The sequence below is a fragment of the Topomyia yanbarensis genome, chromosome 2 (assembly GCF_030247195.1).
Source record: "Topomyia yanbarensis strain Yona2022 chromosome 2, ASM3024719v1, whole genome shotgun sequence".
Classification (NCBI taxonomy): Eukaryota; Metazoa; Arthropoda; class Insecta; order Diptera; family Culicidae; genus Topomyia; species Topomyia yanbarensis.
The window spans coordinates 365796333-365817587 of NC_080671.1; the positions used below are offsets into that span (position 1 = coordinate 365796333).

Here is a 21255-nt window from a genome sequence, read left to right on the forward strand (position 1 = left end):
ATACAATTGTGGAAATTACATTCTTAATACACTTTGCACCTACACACGCTCGCCACCCACGAACCTAATGAGCTATGTGTCGACTGACAAACATGAAACAAATAACTATCATACTTAATTACCCTAATCAGCATTAGTTCAATGTTCTCTTCCTGCTAACAAATTTTGTCTTGCGGGGTGGGTGTGTGATGTGTGGAGGGTGAAAAACCCACGAATGAACCATTCGCCAGCTTAATTTGGTGTGCCTCGTGGTATAGTGGTGGTATAAAGATGATGGGGTTGAGTGTGGGGGAGGGTATGAGGGATGATGGGGTGGTGGTCTGAGAGGGGTGTAATGAGAGATGGATGACGTGGTGATCTAAGGGGGGAAGGGGCTACAATGTGGTATGATCTAAAGGGAGTTTGATTGGGACGGGGGGGTTAAAAAGGGGAGGGTCCTCCTCTGCACCCCTAGCTACGCCCCTGTAAAATGCATAAACCCTATGAAAAAAAATAGCCGGGATTTGGCTGACGATTTTCAGAGTGATTGCATAACCTTTCCATATGAGAAAGATAGAAATGTTCCAAAATCCAAAAAAAGTTAATCTTTGTCAATTTTTGTTCGAGATTTCGTCAAATTTCGACGTTTTATACATTTTAAAGACATCAAAAATAAAAAGTCGACGAACCGTCGTAGACGGCCAATGTCAAAGCGACTTTTGGGTGTCATTAGTGATCTAGACTGACAAATCCAAATAACCTTTCCTTTCATTTGAGACTAGTTCACGCCAACAAATATATGGCGTTACGCTAAAATGTTTGGTAGAGCTACTCTGTTTGTTCCTGAATATGTTTAGTTTTTTTATGGTTCATAATTTGAGGGATGTTTTGTGCATGGGTTTACCCCTGTTTTTTGCACGGAATAACGTGACAATATGAACTAGATGAAAGCGTGACTGATCGGCGATATCTCATGGTTTTATGAACTTCTTGAGGAATACGATTTGTTGCTCTATAGAGGATGTTTGACGCTCAGCGCTATTTGTATGTTAATTTCCGACAACGCACTTAACCTTATCAAATGAATAACGAAGTTCAAGATCCGACTAGTTTTCTTATATCAACTGCTCGTACCTATGACTGGTCGCTAGCAGCTGGACGCAATCATGTTATATTTCATGAAACACTTCACGGAACAAAACATAATACATGAATAATATCCGAAATTTTGCGAAATCCTTAATCCTCTTCGCACATGAAACTTTCAAGACGATATGCTGAGATGCATGAAAGGAAAAATGATTAGCGATATCCTGGATATTTCACAAGTACATAAGATAAATCGTGAACAACATACTATCAATCAAGATTTAGTTTACGAATCCATGAATGATACTGTATGGTTTTGTAAACTACTTCACGAGCATGAATGTTGTCAGTTTACGAATGATAATTTATTTTATATTTATTTCTAATCTTCGGTATACACCGTACAGACACATTTTAAAACTATATACTTCTTATTAATAACTTATATCTATGCTTGGAAACGTTAAAATCATACACTGAAGAAGCTTCGTTAAATCTGCGGCAACATCTTTCCAGTGGATTATTTTGTCCATATGAAGTACGGTGTCTAGGGATCCACAACAGAGTGGGGTTACGAAGAACACGAGGAGGCGCATACAAATTAACGCCCGAGAGAAGATCGGGATTGCCGATATTACCTGACAGCAAGTCAGGTAATATCGAAAACAAAAACTCTTTGCAGGAAGATATGTCGAGTCGCCAGAGTCTGCAGACCGAGTAGCATACATCTTTCGGCATAAGGAGGCAACACAACTGGATCATTCCATGGAAGTTTCCTGAGGGCGAATCGTACAAAACATCTTTGTATACGTTCTAGTCGGTCAATTTGAACGGCATGGTATGGTGCCCACACTTGCACAGCATACTCCAGAACACTTCTGATCAGGGCACAGTAAAGTGCTTTTAGTGCGTAGAAATCATCGAAGTCCGCCGTGTTCCGCTTTAAGAAGCCAGGCATTCCGAATGCCTTAGCAGTTGTCGCGGTGATATGGTCGGAAAAGCTCAACTTCCTTTCGAAGAGTCACGGATCGAGTCGACGCTTTCAATTGTTCTTCCATTTAGGCTGTATTCATAACGTTCTGGAGTAAGCAAGCATACTCCAGAACACTTCTGATCAGGGCACAGTAAAGTGCTTTTAGTGCGTAGAAATCATCGAAGTCCGCCGTGTTCCGCTTTAAGAAGCCAGGCATTCCGAATGCCTTAGCAGTTGTCGCGGTGATATGGTCGGAAAAGCTCAACTTCCTTTCGAAGAGTCACGGATCGAGTCGACACTTTCAATTGTTCTTCCATTTAGGCTGTATTCATAACGTTCTGGAGTAAGCAAGCCTCCGAAGCTGATTACTTTGCATTTATTAACGTTGACTTCCATTCCGTTAAGCGTACACCATTCTTGAATAGTACAGATATCTTCTTGAAGCACTACGGCGTCAAGTGCAGAAGCGATAGTTCGGAAGAATTTTAGATCGTCCGCGTATAGCAGTTTCCCAGACTTGATCCGACTACAGATATTGTTAATAAACAAAATAAAAATAAGCGGGCCCAGATGACTGCCTTGCGGGACACCTGTGGGCGTTCTGAATGTGCTTGAGCGCGTGTTTTTTATACTCACGAATGGCGAGCGATCGAAAAGATACGACTGCAACCAGTTAGTCAGCCAGGTAGGAAATCCCAAACGCTTTAATTTCAGAATTGCGATGTTGTGCGGTACTTTGTCGAAAGCTTTTGAGAAATCGAAGTAAATTGCGTCCACCTGATGACACTTCTCGACGGTGGGAAACAACTTAGAAGTGTAAGCTATCAGGTTAGAAATTGTTGTTCGTTTCATGACAAACCCGTGTTGATACTCCGAGATAATGTGGGATGCAGATGCATACGTGACGTTGTAGACCAGCTTTACGAGAACTTTGGAGAGGCAGTTTAATAATGAGATACCTCTGTAATTTTCGACGTTGTGAATATTTCCAGTCTTATGGATGGGAACGCTAGCAGCTTCTTTCCAGGCGATAGGAAAAATGCCTTCAGCGAGATAGCGATTGAAAATGATGCACACTGGAAGAGACAGCACGTGGGCGCAGCTTTTTATAAATTGGGGCGAGAGATGATTGGGGCCAGGCGCTTTCGACGAATCAACAGCAGTCAGAGCCTTCAAGACGTCAGCTCGACTTACAGTGGGACGGGGGAGATTTATGTTGTACGATGGTAATGTTTCCAAATACTCTTCCGAATGGACTGTATAGTCGCTTCTAAACACTCCGCGAAAGAAATCAGCAAACAAATTTACGGTATCAGCTGGAGATTGCGCGCTTGCGTTTCCAAGGAAAACGTCAGTGGATTTTGATTTTGTTTAACTACATCACTGGCACGAATCATGAGGAGTACTGAATATGCAAGGAATCATGAACCTGTTCACGAAGACATGAATGATATTCCGAGTTTTGTGAATTTCAGGTAAACATATTTAGATCATGCACAAAATTGCATATTTTATGAAGATGAATATTCCGGATATCGTGAAATAATTCACGAGAAGCTATCAGGACTTCCTTGATTTTTTGAATTATTTCACAACCTCGAATATCTTGATCATGATTTATTTTTTCTAGGTGTTTGTTTTAACCCCTTCATGCCCATGTTGTTTGTGAGTAACAACTTTTTTAAGCAGCTATAACTTCTGATTGAGGCAAGATATGCTCACAAAGATAAGTAAGACTAACAAATGTGACTATTGCCTTTCATTTGAGTATCAACAGTTATAAGGATCGGCTCTAGAACTGAAGTTATTGCAATTAGTCTGATTGGACTCCTATGGAGCAGTGGACAATGAATTTTTCATATATCTTCGTTATGTTGTAATATTATTGAAAACTGATAAAACTTATCAATTTAGACTGTCTTTAGTTACGTTTTCCACGCAATTGGACTATTGCAAATATTCTAGGAGAAATTTATTGAGCATTGGAAGGTAAAAATTGGGCAGCTTCTAGCACTGCGAGGGAAGCACCTGTCTTAATGAAAAAAGGCTTTTCGTCTTTCTTGAGGCCACCGTTTTCAAGGAAAAGTAGTTTTGAAACCTTACATGCACTAGTAAAAAGTTGGGCATGAAAGGGTTAACATATTTTGTTCAAGGGGAGCACATTATTTACAACTATACAAAAAATCGATTTCTTCCTTTAATTGATATAGTATAATTTCCGAAAATATAATACTGAAGTTTGAAAGTCGCACTGAGAATATTTTTGGAGTATTCGTACAAGAAACGGCGTGCGCGGAGCCACGCCAAGTGGTTGCGACGCGTCTTTTGTGCAGTAACTGGAACAATCTTTAGAGCGCGTTTTCTCGAAACCACTTTTTTCAATCGTTGTCGTAATCACGATAACAACCAAAACACTACACGTATAAAGCTTAACATATATAACTCAACGCTTGTGCTTAAAATTCTGATATTGGTAAAAATTAATTGTTCAAACAGTTTTTCAGTCACTAATAACAAAAAAGAAAAGGATGAAAATCCGACCTCTTTATTGCTACATGAAATCGTTAATAAACTTCAATGTTCAATAACATTTGCAAGTTTTAAGCACACAACACAATCCTTACCTATAAAAGAAAAATGTTTAATGTGTTTCAGATATTTGGTCTGGGCTGTGGCGTGAAAAATAATATATTCAAAATCACAAAGTAAAGCTCAGACTCTTAATAAACACAAATTACCACTTTGCTATCGCTTTGTTTTCTTGTTCAATTTTTTTCCAAAAATGACCATTTTTGATGGCATAAAAATAGAGTGCCTCCTTAAACAAACATAGTTTTAGTTAAAATAAACAAATCAAATAATTTAATCAAAAATTTCGTTGACGAAGTATGAAATATCGTTTGTTCATTTTAAAATTGTTTTATTTCGACAATCAAAAACATCTAATCACGAAATGCTGAGACATCAACGAAGAAATTTCAATGAACAATTTCGAAGCTTAGCAAAGCCCTGGTACTACATTCCGTAGCGGAGGACTTGACCTTTTTTCTCGACAGACTTCGCAGCCGATTCTTATTGTACAGGACATTACGTAGCTAGTGTTGCCATCCTCCTGACACTAAGAATCCTTCCTAGTTAGAATTCGAACATACGACGACTGGTTTATGAGAACAGTGTAGAACCCTCTGAACCGCCAAACTAGGACTAACATTTATTTGAATTACGCTGTAATGCGTATTTATACAATTCGACGATTTTTATTGGCCTCTTTAACGTTTTCGTATTTTACAATGCTACCATCTATCAAAACAAATAGTTTTAGCTAATCAATTTAGTATTTGTTTCGATTCTGCGAACATGATCTGCAAATATCTGAAACCAGAATTCCACTTAATATGCTTAAGAATCTCACTTCACCTTGAAACTTGGGCTGTATGTATGTGTATTTGATTGATTCTCTGATCATCAACCCCATAGTAAAGTCGCCATCTAAACCACTAATCACACGATTGTTGTCGTCTCGCAGGTAATCAAATGAGAGCAACCTGTATCACTTTAAAGTGGCTATTAATAACGTTCCCCTCAAACGACCAACCATCAGCTGCAATGGTAGTAGCAGCAGCAGTAGCGTGAAATTGAAGACATACAGTGCTGTACTCTACTAGCCTACATCTAGCCCACCTAGATGTGGGTGCATACAGCTATGCGCCAGGTATGAGGGGCATTTAAAAACAATTTAAAAGATAATTACCTTGTACTCGACGCCATTGTAGATGCACTCACCGACGACCATCGCCACCAGATCCCGTCCGGCTGAGTGCTGTGGCATGTGATTCATGGTCGCATTATGCGCGCCTTCTATCTCACCTCCCTCGTTGCTTTCTTCAACGTCCTCTTCCTCATCCATGCTGATGTCGGAGAGGTCACCCAGTTCCGAATGCGATTTCTTCTCGTGACCCATCGTGGTACCGGGCGTCTCAGTCGTAGAACTTTTGGTAGCCACTGTTGTGGCTAGGTCTGGCGCAGTGACGAAATTAATGGGCCCATCGGAGCCAAAGCTGATCGCGCGTCCCCTGGGGAGGATCATTTCGTCCGATGATCTTATGTCGCTCATTTTCAGCAGTTCCTCTGACGAGCTTTCTCCCATCGGAACAAAGTGGTCCAATATGGAGGGTGGATTTGCCGGATCGTCATCGTTGGTAGCTTCTTCGGCGGTCTTGACATGGAGCAAAACCGGTTTCTCTGTTGAGTGTTCCTCGATCGAGGTCACGCTCGAAGATGACTCGTTGGCACTCGATTTGGCAACATCTGACTCGGTGCTCACCTCATTCGAGATGGAATCGGACGAGGTCAGGGGGGATGTTGATTCGAACGTCGATGGGGAACTGTTGCTGTCAGACACTGCAGGATCTTTGGTTGACGTTTCATTTTGGTTACTGGTGGGTTGGTTCAAAGGAAGAACCGCTAATTGCGTTACCATCGAGGAAGAGCTTGATTCATCGATCACCTCGGTGGGTGTTGTGCTCGCTTCAGCTGTGCTTGTTGAAATGTCTGGAAGGTAGAAAATAAAAACATTCCGTTAGAGCTTACGAATAAGTAAAACTGTCGGTTACGTGCACATCGAGCAATGTTCGATGAGAATTTAGATGTTCGGAACGTATGGAACTCAGCAAATGCTATTTGGAATTTACGCAAAAAAATAGAATTTTGGTAGCAATCGATCGAGGCTAGATTGTTCTGAAATTATTTTTTTTCTAAAGTCGCAAGTTTGCATCAGATTTTTTCCTTTCTCCTATAGAAAGGCTATGGAACAACTCTGAAAATTGATATTTTAACCGATGTCCGGAGGCTCTCTGATACCATTCGACTCACTTCGTCGAGTTCGGCTAATGTCTGTGTGTGTGCGCGCGCGTGTGTGCGTGTTTATGTATGTGGCCAACAAATGCACATCGGTTACTTGGAGATGTCCGAACCGATTTGATCATACTTAGTCTCAAATGAAAGGCACAACGATCCCATAAGCTGTTATTGAATTTCATTCAATTGCGACTTCTGGTTCCGGAATCACGGGTTTTAGTAGTTTCATTGTACTAATCGAAATTCGCACCACTTTCACTAATCAGTCGAAAAGATGTGAAGCAATTTTGTGTTAAATTTTGAAATATGCAAGATTTCTAAAAATGAAGTAAAAACTGATTTTCCGAAAATCTTTTGAAAGCGATGTAGAAAAAAACGCCTTGCGCCTAAGAGACCCAATAGAATACTGGGAGGTTAAATGTATATCCCGCGTGTCCGTTTTGTACCATTCGCTGCTTTGGTATTGAACGTGCAACATGGGGACTGAAACACTCGGACGGTTCAGAAAAATAATTTCTGCAGTGTTTGCATAAATCCTACACACTTTAACCAAGTACATATTTCTTCTTTCCCTATTCGATGCTTGGAAAATCCTTTCAAATGACAAAAATTACGACTTTGTAATAGATACCTTGAGGATTTATTAAGTACTTCGGGTAAAAGGAATTTCATTACATCGAACAGCATTTTATTGAGAAAATCGGAAACAGAAACTCCCACATCGTCCCGACAAAAACAAAAATTTCAAAACGATTAGTTTGTAAAAAATCTTTATTTTGTGATTTCGTGTAATGAAAAGCGCCAGTAAGAAATTGTTGTTCATTGTACGATCGGTATTAAAAGTACCTGTTAGAAAAAAATACGAAAGGCATAGAAAAATATTATGTCAGCTATTGCGAACTACTGGCCCTCACATTGATCTTTAACTTATTTACTAATGTTTTCTTTGTTTTTGAGTTTGACGTTAAGCCTGCTGCTAACGGGGAAACCGACCAAAAATGAACAAGGGTTTTAGTAGAAACTAAAACCCCCAAATATGATTTTACGCTGCACTGGCTGGGATTTGAACCATCCTTAGCGACCATGGTGTTATTGCCCTAAGTTGCAGTATAGCTCCGTATAGATGAATTTCGCGCCAACTCGAACAAATGTTGGCAGCACCCTCTCAGATTGTAATGAAACTTTCTGTACATGAAAAGTGATCCAGACAGTCTTTTGATAAGGGTCAAACTTTTTTCACAATTTTTTTTTCAAATGGCTATAGTCTAAAAATGACAAATCCTATAAAAAATATTGTGGGAGTGATTTTCACAAAATTAGTCAAATTTTTGAATAAGAATATTGAAACAAATCTTCATCGACTCCTACACTAAAAAAAATGATTTTGAAAATTTAAAGTCGTTTTTCTAAAAAAAACCCATCTTTTATTTGGATGAAATTTTGTTCCAAGATAGGCAATTATATTTCCTAATTCCCGTCAAAAATTCACTTTCAAAGAAAAAAGGTAATTTAGAAAAAACTTTTCCTTGTCCATACGGATTTTTTTTTCAGTGCATTTGTATCGAAAACTAAACCAATGAAAGTCATAATCATCTTTGAATCTAATTTCCCAACCGCTAGTTGCCTGATACATGCAAAAAGTATCAGTAACGAATTTGGTATATCTTCATAACAAACTAGAATGTAAACTTTCAAATGAGTACAATAATTTATCAACACTAATATGCTTCTACTTTTACATTTTTTTTAAATAATTAGCGCGATGACGAAGTCGACCGATAAATCGACACACAATTACCTCCACTGCGAGCCGTGTCCAACAACCCCGCCGTTAAGCCGTGGAATAATGTTTGCAAACACGGCCAACAGCAAAAATCAATTCACATCGTTGTTTGAGCAGGTGCGGAGTATGAAAAAAAATTCCACGCATAAAAAAGGTCCATAAGCTCTCTGGGTCTCCTTGATGGATTATTATCGAGGCGATTGAAGGATTCCATCAGAAACCGGGCGACCACAAAATATGACCATCTTCGATTCGAACGGAACTTTGAAGTTGTGTTCGGTTTTTGAATCTCCATAATTTTCTCTGACAATTGAAATATTTCGATACTAGAGCAATTTTTCAACAGGGCGTGAACATTTCTACGTGCATCAATTTCAAAATTTTTTTGTTCGATTACTGTATTTTATACAGCAAAACTTTCTGAGAATGAGTTTCAGGGAATACATATTTATGTACGAAAAAAATATTCACTGAAAAAAATGTTGTGTCATTTTTCACAAAAACAAAAATTTGTGTTAAAAATTTAAATTGCAAAAAACCGATTTTTTCTAATTTTTTATATTTTGTCAACGAAAATTTAAAGAGAAAAGAAACATTTTGAATGTGATTGTATGATGGAGAACTTATCAGTAAAAAAGTTTTTCTAACAATAACTTTATACATGTTTTAAAATTTCATACTAATTAACATACAAAACTGTAATTTTCTAAATATCGTTCTAAATCAAAATGCATTTAACAAAAATCCTCCAAAATGCGATAGTTTTCGAGATATTTGGAATTTTGTTCCAACAAAAAAGTTAATTCGTGTGATTATGCCCTTTTTAAAAGTTATTCGCGTTACCCTATCATAAAATGTCAAAAATCAAATGTCTATCGTTTTAAAGACGTAAAAGAAACTTTGTCAGTGTAATTGGGTCATGAAGAAGCTTTCAATAAATAAGTTTTCCTAACAACAACTTTTGACATATTTTTATAATTTTTACTATTTGCAGTCGAAAATATAATTTGCTTTTTGAATATGATTCTAAACGCTATTTTAAATCAAAATGCTCATAACAAAAATTTTCTGAAATGTGGTAGTTCGCGAGATATTTCAAATTTGGTTTTAGCAACACAATTATTTTGTTTTATTACGACCTTTTCAGAAGTTATTCACTTTTCTCCATCAACAATAATAAGTTTTTCAAAAGGCACATAATATTTCCTGTAACTTTCTTTTTGACATCAAGGTGATATAACCATTTGAAAGCTATAAGAAAAATAAAAACAAAGTATGCAAATACGATTTAGCGCAAAATTCGTCTATTTGTAATGTTTCCATCTACACAGAAAAAAATATTTTGTAATTTTAAATTTATTTTCATGCACATATTTGGAGCATGAATATAAATGTAAAATTAAATTCCAGCACAAATACACACAACGTGTCATGCTTTTTTCAGCGATATTTATCGTAATTTTACACGTTGATTGGAAATTACAGTTTCGAACGGCAAACCAATGCTCTTGAATGTATTTTTAATCCCATATTGCTGTAAAATAAATGACATGTAATATTTCAGGAACAAAAGTGTAAAATCACATGCTTTCTGATGCTCTCATTGAGTGCATCGAATTCTACTTAATTTTCAATCAAATTTTTGATTAAAGTTTTGCATAGTTACATTCGTATTGATTTACATGTCGTTTAATTTTCATTATTCTTTTGTATGTATTGCTGGCTTTGCTATTCTTTGTGTGTATTTTTAAGATTTTTATTTATTATTATTATTATTTAGACACATAATAACACCAGTAAACATAAAAACGGACTTTAACAGAACGATACCAGATGAATTTTGAATATTCTGCAAACAACCAGGGTCCGTCAAGAAAATTTCCATCCCGGGAAGATACTTGAAGAAATCGAGAATTGAACCCAATGTCCTCCATTAATACACTGTAAGACTTCTGCCGTCTGATCAAACTATCGGTACTATCACCTGGAACGGTAGAAAGTTGCGTATCTGGTGGCAATTCAGAGCCCAATCGAGTTTTATCATCCACTTCAGATCCCTTTATTGAAGAGTGCATAACACCAACCTAAGGCAATCTAGGGATATCCAATCCGAGAACATCCTAGATTGAATGGGAATTGAAAGTCAACACAACTCTTTCATCAATTCCAGACCCTGATCATTATCGAAGTCTAAATGCTAAGATTTAATCCGACAAGCTCTTAGTCCTGGTCATCAAGTTCGATTTTAGATAATCTGATTAACTTAGACTCAGACTTCTGTAAACTTTTATTATTTCTTTAAAGCTTTAAGGGAAAGTTCTCATTAAACTTTTTCGAAAAATTGATTTTCGTCTTTGCATTTTTTGAAAGGTGTCTACTACATTGGTTTCGATCCGCGCATCAAAAAAGTTTCTACTGGCTAATGTTCGAAGTGGCCTCCTGGCCGCCACCGGGGACGCTCTCGGCTCGAGATGCGCGCCTCAGGTAAACACATTTTCATGGCATTATGCACTTTCACAGAATGCTTCGCATTGCCCTGTACATGTGTACAGGTCTCGAAAGCGTATTTCACGGCTTGATCTGTAGAGACATCACAGACTAATCGTAAGCTATTACATATTCACAGAAAACGGCGAAAAACGAAAAATTTTTGGTCGAAATTGTAAAAATCATATTTTAGTTCACCACATCGGAATTGCCATTTTTTATATTTAGATTTTGATAAATCTTAACACAAATTCGCGTTTATAAATCACAAATTCTTTTTTTCTCGATTTATGATAAAATAACACTTAGTTTGTAACACTTAGTTTGTTACCAGTATGAATCCAAACACGAGAAACTCGTACCGAAATGACTCAACTCTATTTTCGATGCAGCAAAAAACGAGAACTACACAAAGTATTTCCCCAGTGCCGGTCGCTGTCGGCAGTTCTGAAAGTAATCGTGTAGTAGTCTCGACAGCGGCTGGCACTGTGGGGCTAGACGTTCTACAGGTCAGTCCTATTCTACCTCGCTAACGAACGGATTCTGTTGCGGTTTATCCCGTTACAGATCGTCGCTGTTGTGCTATCTTATGACAAACGCCATTTTGGGGTAAATTGAGTTAGATATGCCACACTACTCGTCTAAAAAATCTCTACAAAGTGGCGGTTACAGAATTTTGACATTCAGCTTAGTTACTGAGATATAGCGAGAAACGTGCTGAGAAATTTGCATTTTTTTGCTTCAAATGAATGTGTCTGGCGATTGGCTCAAATTATCTTGATATATAAGATGTTTTTATATGTAAAACTATCTGAGAAACACAATGGCATAATCATTTTCAAAACAAAAATGCTCGAATTGCGAGAAAAATGCAATTTTAGTTTTAAACTGGAAATATAGCATATTTGGCAACACTGTAACCAAAAATAACTATTTTTTCTAGACTCATTTTCCTCAAAATGCATCTCACCGTTTGTTTATAGACCAAATAAGGCCAAAGATATGAATAAAAGTTAATAATTGATGATTTTTTTCTATGGAAAATTTTCCATGCGCGGTTATGACACGCCATACAAATTTTGTCATCAATACACAACTATGACACGTGTGAGTGCGACTTTTGTTTACATTCATAGTAAAAACTCACAACATAGTCAACCGATCTTCGAAATATTTGAGATATTAATACAGAATAGATAAAAGCATCAATTGTCTTCTTTGAATTGTTTATTCCATTTATAAGATTCAAGATATTCAATCTCAAACTTTAAAAATCGTTTTTCTCGAAATGTGCAAAATGGCGCTTGTCATAAGATAGCACAACAGCGACGAGATGTGACCAACACGCATCGAACGAGTACCCGGTTTGGGGAAGAAGAGAAGAAAGTAGCTTCCCCACTTCATGATGAAGGGATCGACCGGGGACTGTCCCTACCTCCCGGATATACAGTCCTCGCAATTCTCCTCCTGCCTTTCCGCCGGTGAAGGATCATCACGCGCCAATACCCAACCACCGACGCGCCGAACATCAATCACATCATCGTCAACACAGTCCATCACAAATGGTCGTTCCAACGGATGTTTCGCACTGCATGGAACCTGCGCGGTCTAAGAGCGAACATCAGCGAGCTGAAGCTGCTTATCTCCGAGCACGAGACTTGCGTAATACAGCTGAAAGAAACGAAAGTCAACCAAAGCGTGGTGGAATCTAATTTTGTCGGCAGGAACTATACGCTGCTACTGAAATCAAAGTCCCAACACTATTGGCAACATGATGTAGGACTTGCGATCCGAGAGGGCATGCCCTTTGAACGCGTGCAACTGAACACTAGCTTACAGGTCGTCGCCGCACGATTCTTGCTGCTAGTACAGGCAACAGTTGTGTCTATCTACATCCCACCTTCCACTCAGCAATGGCAGACAGCATTGAGCGACCTGCTCGATGAACTGGGGGATCTAAGTTATCGAACGCGCTTGGTCGCTTCATCGCAGAAACTACTTTGAGTAGAAAGCTCGTGATTCTGAACGACTATTCTCCAACTCGCATCGACCCCGCAACGGGCAATACTTCAGCTATTGATATTTCCTTCTGCTCGGAAAACCTGGCTCGAAAGTTCATCTGGCGAACCCTTCCGGACACACATAACAGCGATCACATCCCGATAACGATCTCCATCCCTAGTTGGTCGAATGTACAAAAAACTTGACAAAAATGGCTCTATGATCGAGCAGGCTGGCCTTTGTATGAGCGCATCACGGCTGAGTCCATCAACGCTACAGATGAATGGGACATTGATAAGTTCGCGGATACAATCTTGGCGGCCGCAATCAAATGCATACCACGAAGTAGTGGCCGCACTGAACCAAAAGCTGTACCATGGTGGTTCCCTGAAGTGAAGGAAGCTGTTAGGCAGCGTAGAAAGCATCTCCGTGCCCTTCGACGTCAGGATATATAGGATCCAGTGCTCAGACGATTCCAGGAATCACGAGCTGCAGCACGAAAAGCGGTTAAGCTAGCGAAACAACTGTCATGGAAAGATTTCGTGGCTAAGATGTCGCCGAGTAGAACAACAACTGAGCTGTGGCGTACAGTGAATACTTTGCGTGGTAACCGGCAGCGAAGCACTGTAGCTTTCAAACGATCGGACGACTTTACGAACAACCCCGAAGAAGTAGCGGAAGAGCTAGCAAATCACTACAGTGAAAGATCGGCGACATCGAGCTACTCTGCATCATTTCAAGCGACGAAGGCGCGAGCCGAGCAACGGCGCGTAAATTACGCGCCCGATAGCAATGATGTGTAAAACACTGGCCTTACCCTGAATGAACTGATGTGGGCTTTGGACAAAGGTATCTCGACAGGACCTGACATAATAGGCTATCCGCTTCTTCGCCGACTCCCGTTATCCGTGAAGGTAACACTTCTCGAGATCTTCAACATTGTTTGGCGCAGCGGTGTTTTTCCCGCTGGCTGGCGAAATGCTATAGTTATCCCTATCAAATTGCAACGACTCTGGACCAGTTGCTTTTCGCCCGATTTCGCTCACTAGCTTTCTGGTAAAGCTGTTTGAGCGTATCGTAAATCGCAGACTCATCACCGCACTGGAGTCAAGTGGGCGACTCGATAAACGGCAACATGCTTTTCGTTCAGGACGAGGCGTCGATACATACTTTGCTGAGCTAGAGAGATCGCTCCCAACAACCGACGAGGCATACATACAACATGGCGGCATGGTATACTTCGCACACTAAAGTCTAGGAGAATACGAGGTCGAATGATCAACATGCTACAAAGCTTTCTCTCCGAAAGGAAGTTCCAGGTTTGCATAGGAAATCAGCTGTCAGAAATATATGAACTGGAAAATGGAGTACAACAAGGCTCCGTTTTATCAGTGACACTGTTCCTCGTCGCGATGCAACCGATCTTCAAAGTAATCCCAGCTTGCGTGGAAATACTATTGTATGCGGATGACATACTGCTTGTGGTGCGAGGTCGCAAAACAGAAGGTCTACATCGAAAACTGCAGGCCGCGGTTAAGGCTGTCGAAAAATGGACGAAGAATGTTGGCATCGCTATTTCTGCTACAAAGTCGAACATCTTTTACTGCAGTCACAACGCACGTCGATACCCAGTGCGTATCATCACCATCGACCGTGTAGTTGTCCCGAAAACAAACCAATTGAGGATCCTCGGTGTAACGTTGGACCGGACTTTGCATTTTAAAGCGCATTACAAGATGGTGAAGAAGTCCTGCGAATCCAGACATCGGATTCTTAAAATGATAGGTGCCAAACTTCCGCGTGGTAAACGATCGACATTACTTCAAGTGGGATCGGCGATGACCACTTCGAAGCTAATTTATGGGATTGGCCTAGTGAGCAGAGGAGGCCAAATATCGCTGCAGACACTCGCACCTGCTTACAACAAAATGATTCGTTTCGCTTCTGGTGCATTTGTTACCAGCCCAATTCCTTCGATTATGGCCGAAGCAGGCACACTTCCCTTCGAACTACTAGCGGTACAGTCGATTGCGCGGATTACTTTACGAGTGCTGGAGAAAGACCGTAACAACTGTGACCTCCCACTGATCCGACGATCGTCGGAGCTTACGCAGCAATTCACCGGAGCAACGTTGCCCATAATAGGCACGCTTTCCAGAAGAAGGGATCAAGAGTGGCACGCAGCGAAACCGACGATTGTTTAGGATGTGAAGAAAGTTGTACGGGCCGGAGACCCACCCGGCAAAGTTCGACCAATAGTCGAAGAACTGTTGAAAAACCGATTCCAGCATTCGACTGTATAATACACCGAGGGCTCCAAATGTGATGATACAGTCGGAGCCGGACTCTATGGTGTTGGTATAGCGGGAACACACAGTCTTCCGCAACACTGTAGCGCATTGTCTGCGGAAGCGTATGCAATTAAGATGGTTTTGTCAATACCAAAAATCCAGAACAAACTGGTCATCCTTACAGACTCTGCGAGGTGCCTGTTGGCCTTAGAAGGCGGCAAATCGAAGCATCCGTGGATCCAAGAGGCTGAAGCATTGGCACAGAGCAAACCTGTTCGATTCGTCTGGATCCCAGAGCATAGTGGCATAACAGGTAACGACGAGGCAGATCGACTTGCGAACGATGCAAGAGCATAGCCGGCCATTGATGTACCAATCCCAGCTGAAGATGCTTGGAGAGTAATAAAAAACGCGATACGGCGACATTGGGACATGCGATGGTTTGGTTCCCGAGAGGCAATGCTGCGAGAAATCAAATGCGATACACAGCGATGGACGGGGCGAAATAGTGCTGCCGACCAACGCACACTGACTCGGTTAAGAATCGGCCACACAAGACTGACCCATACATTCCTTCTAAAGAGAGAAGCACCACCGAATTGTGAATGCTGTGGAGTAGTAGTAGATGTACGGCACGTGATACAATATTGTAGGAAATACACGAACGATAGACAACAGCATGGTATCAATACAACTAGTTTGTGAGATGCACTGGATAGCGAGGAGAGCAGCGAAATGAAGATACTAAACTTTATCAAACTTGATGATCGAAACGAATGATATGTAAACCATACACTACTTCCTTGACACGAATGCACCACCCAAAGGTGTAAAGTGTCATAAATAAACAACAAACTTAGTGTTTTAGTGAGGATCCCCCATACTGGATCGACAATTTTGAATTTCGAAAAAACTTACTTCAGATTCGCATACAGCGATGTCTTAAACCCATAATTCCATGTAATAGTTACAAATATTGACATTCTACCACGAATAATTTATCGAAAGTGTTCTCGTAACTATTGGCGCGTTTACCTCAAAACATGTCAAAACATGATCTTTCGAAACTGCGTGTGATCTCATTTGAAAACGGTTCAATTTAAAGGCTTCATCTTTTGACCTCTTGAAAAAAAACCTATGGAGGTATGACCTATCAAATCTACAAATTCTTTGTATTCTAAAACCTTCTATGTTTTTTGGCCGATAAAAAATCGAAATTCTGCTTACTTTATGGTCATTTGAATGAGAACCTCCCCTTAATAAACAAGTAACAAAAATCCATCATCCTCAAAGAGAATATGACTTGGTTTACTTAATTGTAAACAATCGAGGAGAACAAAATACGATGTCTATTGTATTACACAGTTATTCAAATAACATACAATTGCAATGTTTTCATTCATTACAAGGCAACAAGAAGACTATTAAATGTGCCTTTTGATTTTGGTTGTTTTAGCTATAGACACTGAACCTTTAATTCCTTCTACTGCATGCTATCGCACCACCAATCCGAGGTTCCCCTGTCGGTCGGGTCAGCAAGTCTGTTGTTCAATAAAGCTTTCCTAAGGTTTATGGTAAGCAGAAGTTGTCATATCAGATTTAAAAAATGGCGTTAATCGTCAATTCCCGTCATCTCCTGACCACCACCATTCAAATTATACCCTTTCTGATACTGATTTTCAGTGTACTGTAGTAACCGGAAGCCGCCATCTTGGATTTCGAAATGGTCTCAGTCATCAATTTCCGTTATCTGCTGACCAGCCTTTTCAAATGATACCCAAGCTGACGGTGGTTTTCACCATTTTATAGTTACTACACCTCTGGGCCACACCTCTGTCCAACTAACGAATTTAATTCGTTAGTTGGACCGACTGACAAATGTCAAAAACTCTCCAAGGGTTAGTTAGTTGTATAATTGCAACTATTCACTCTAATAATTATCAGATTGATTTTCAAAGTAAATTTGACATAAAATTTTGGCATTCAGATGCTTTTTAGTTGGACAATGGTCCAACTAGCGGAGATCCAACCAAAAAGCGGTCCAGTTAAAAAGTGTCCAACCAGCGAATCACGACTGTGTCAGGATGCCGCCATCTTAAATTTCAAAATAGCTTTGACTGTCATTTGACTAGTGTTCACTAGGTCGTGAACTGCTCTCATTTGAAAGCGACCGTAAATGAAGAGCCATAGACTGAATCAGTTCATTATCAATGTGTCAAATGAATATGAATGTTCCTATAGTCGACTGGTTGGCTGCGTTTATTCAGTTTCGATTGAATGAACTGAAATTTTACTGCACTGAATAGAAAAAATACATATGACTGACGAAATAAATCAATATGAAATAAGTCCTATCTACAAGAAAGACTATAAACTTGAGGGTAATAATTATCAAGATATAATAATCGTTTGTACCGCGCAGAAGCTTCTCTCCCGTATTCTGTTTATCAGTCTGATTTCTTGCAGGTGAATTCAGAAGCGGGTTTCGAAAGAGACGTTTCAGTTGTTTTCCCAACTATAAAATCTGAATAAATTTTATCATCTCTATGTGAATTTCAAGGCAATGAAAGGTTTGGTGAAATGAATCGAACTGTGGTACACAGAAAAAAATATTTTGTAATTTTAAGTTTATTTTCATGCACATATTTGGAGCATGAATATAAATGTAAAATTAAGTTCCACCACAAACACACACGACTTGTCGTGCTTACTTCAACAAATTTTATTATAATTTTACACGTGGATTGAAAATTACAGTTTCTTTAAACGGAAAACCAATGCGCTTCTTATGTATTTTTACTCGAGTACTGCTGTAAAATGAATGACATGTAATATTACACGAACGAAAGTGTAAAATTGTATGCTGTTTGATGCTCCAATTGATTTTAACGTAATTTTCAATCAAATTTTTGATTCAATCGTTGTATGTTTACATTCGTATTGATTTACATGTTGTTTAAATTTCATTATTTTTTGGTGTGTATATAACATTTAAACAGGGTAAAGCTGATTCCTATGATAACGCGTCGAATTTTTTTGATTTGTTGTTCAACGTAGGTGCGGTTCTCGCCTCTGCCACATATCGAGCATTCTTACGGTGTTCATACAGCTTTGTAAACCATATGCCATTCAGTTGAAAAATGATTTTGCCAGTTCTTCCGATTGATTACTAAATCCATCGATCCAGTCAGAGCATCTCTACTAACAGTCACTTAAACGTCACTCGAAAAAAATGTCTGATGTCTGTATGACGTCCTATACAAGAATACAAGAGGTGTTCCAATCAGAACGCATTGGTGCAAAAACCGTGTCACGTGCAGATACTGGAGCTTATTGAAGCGATTGAAAGAAACCGACGTCGCGACGGTGAAGTAATCAACCTAACGATCCTTACCGGCACTAGCTGAGGATGCCGAGTCATGCATGAAAATCGATTCCAATAAACTATTTGATGTGTTTATTATGGGGCGTAGCGAAAAACAAAAAAAAAATGCAGACGATAATGTGTTGTTTGTTTGCAGATTTATGTAGACGCGGTTTCGTTATGAGTGAGTTACCCTACATAAGGATGAGGAAGGAGAAGTAATGAAAAACAGGTTCCTGCCTTTCAGACGCGTTGAAATCTGCAGATCATGTGTTCCGTCTGTGGTTTTTTTTCTTTCGCTGAACGCCTGGAATTCTGTTTGTAGTATAAGCTATACATCACCTTCGCATTGCTGTCCGTAAACTGCTGTAATAAATTCATTGAGAGCTTAAGATTTCAACATAAGCATTGATTTTGGAGCAAGTGCAAATGAGAAAATTGCATTGCAATGCATCCAACCTATTTTATTTGAATGAATTATCAAGTTCATTAATGCATCAGTAAACTGCTAGGTCTTCCACGGATACCATTTAACAGATTCCTATTTTATAATCTGCAAAAATGTTATCGCAACTTTCGATTTAAATAATTACATGATCATACCTTCGCCACTGCTCTGCGCTGCGCACACTGCAATCATGAGGCACTGTGCACCAATCAGCCACAACAACCGATGGTTGGACTTTCCCATTTTTTCACTTCAATTTATTATTTATCTATTTTCTCCAATCACAATGATCACTCTGTGACCGCCGCGGTTGAACCACTCAAAACGGAGTTGCTATTCGTTTTTCTTTCCGCCACGCACAAGATCACCGGACCACCGAAACACCAATGGTTCCTTCCGATATCTCACAAATTGCACTCACGTTTCGCTTTTCAATTTCAATTTCGGCCAGACTTTGGTTTCGTTTGGCCGCCGGAATATCAGATGCACAACACAACGACAGCCGATTGCAGCAGTGAAAGCACTTGTTGCTGATTTTGTTGTATCTCCCGATGGTGATGTTGATGGCTACGGTTACGCAACACCGATTGGATCGCATTAAACATTTTCTGCCTTTGATATGACTTGTTTTCTGAACTTTTTGCTCTTCTTTCGAATGCCACAGCGGATCATATTTTTTTTAATTCACTTTATGACACTGGTTTTTGCTACAATTTTCAACACTTTTTATGCTGCCTTTCAGAGCACTGATAAAAATTATTGCCACTATTTTACTGCTTTTAGATTTGAACTATTGTAAGATGGCTTCATTTCAATCAATCCCAACTGCAGTTAGGAGCGCGATTGCCAGCTGTCTCCAGGTTGTTTGCTGAAAAGACAATAAAAGTGAACACAGATTAGAGATATGACTGAAGCAACTGAATCAACTTAAATTGTGTTGCGCCATACAATGGTTAATGAATGTAGTAACAATCAAAATAGCTGAACCATTATCTGATTTTTGATCTTGATTGGTCGCATGTTAATTTGAATTCATGGCAGCTATAACAAAACTTGCAGTATTCGAAGTGGATGTATTTAAAGCAAATAAAAAGAGGATATACAAAATTCCGCAAAAAGAAACGTCAACGAATAGCAATTACTGCCTATCGGCGTGATACAGCGTCGAGACCGGACTGCTTCTGTTATTCCACGTAAAGCCAATGACGGTATATGTATAAGATCTTCGTCTGTTTCCCCAGGTAAAGCCAATGCATCTCATCAAAAAAAAAATCCCGTTTCCAGTGCAGTATATACTACCAGAATGCAAGAGAACTACACAAAAAGATCGATGAGTTGTTCGCAACTGTATCTGACGCAAAGCAGAAGCATATTGTCTCCACACAATGTCGATTCTCTTGAACCAAAAGCCATTTCGAGTTCTAGCATAGCTCTACTAGACGGCATGTCTCTACTGAACATGCTGCAATTGTGTACGATAACTACCAGACGGGTTCGCACGTTGGACCTTCTGTTCATATATGAACTGTTATGTGTATTAGGCAGAAGAGCCGCTCGTTCAAATAGATTCATATCATATCCCTCTCTTAGTTGAGCAGACTTGTCCTCAACAACGACTCGGTGGACCACGCTTGTCGTACGCGGATGACCTCAAAATCTTCAATCACATCAAGACTTTGGCAGACGCACTCGTCTTGCAGAAACAATTCGATGTCTTCAGGGAATAGTGTATCGATATGCGTATGATCCTAAATCCTGCAAAGTGTTCTGCAATCACCTTCTGTGGGAAAAGAGACAATTTCGACTTTAATCTTGCAGCATTGCTTATTCCTCGGGAGTGTTCAGTGAAAGATTTAGGAGTAATAATAGATTCTAACCTCAATTTCAAGCAATACGTCACATATGTTATTGGTCGTGCAATGCGAAACCTTGGATTTATCTTTCGTATTGCCAAGTCATTCACGGATATATACTGCTTGAAAT

General features: G+C 39.5%; 1 protein-coding gene across 5 annotated transcripts in view; it reads right to left on the reverse strand.

The window, feature by feature from the left end:
• Positions 1-21255, reverse strand: part of LOC131684445 (putative epidermal cell surface receptor) — a 153281-nt gene that overhangs the window by 59801 nt on the left and 72225 nt on the right. For all 5 annotated transcript variants that reach the window (XM_058967314.1, XM_058967315.1, XM_058967317.1 and 2 more), the window contains exons 2-3: positions 19428-20140; positions 5793-6592 (exon numbers count right to left, since the gene is read on the reverse strand). In XM_058967314.1, the coding sequence (XP_058823297.1) occupies positions 5793-6592; positions 19428-19515 (888 nt within the window). In that variant the 5' untranslated portion in view covers positions 19516-20140. The remainder of the gene's footprint in view (positions 1-5792; positions 6593-19427; positions 20141-21255) is intronic.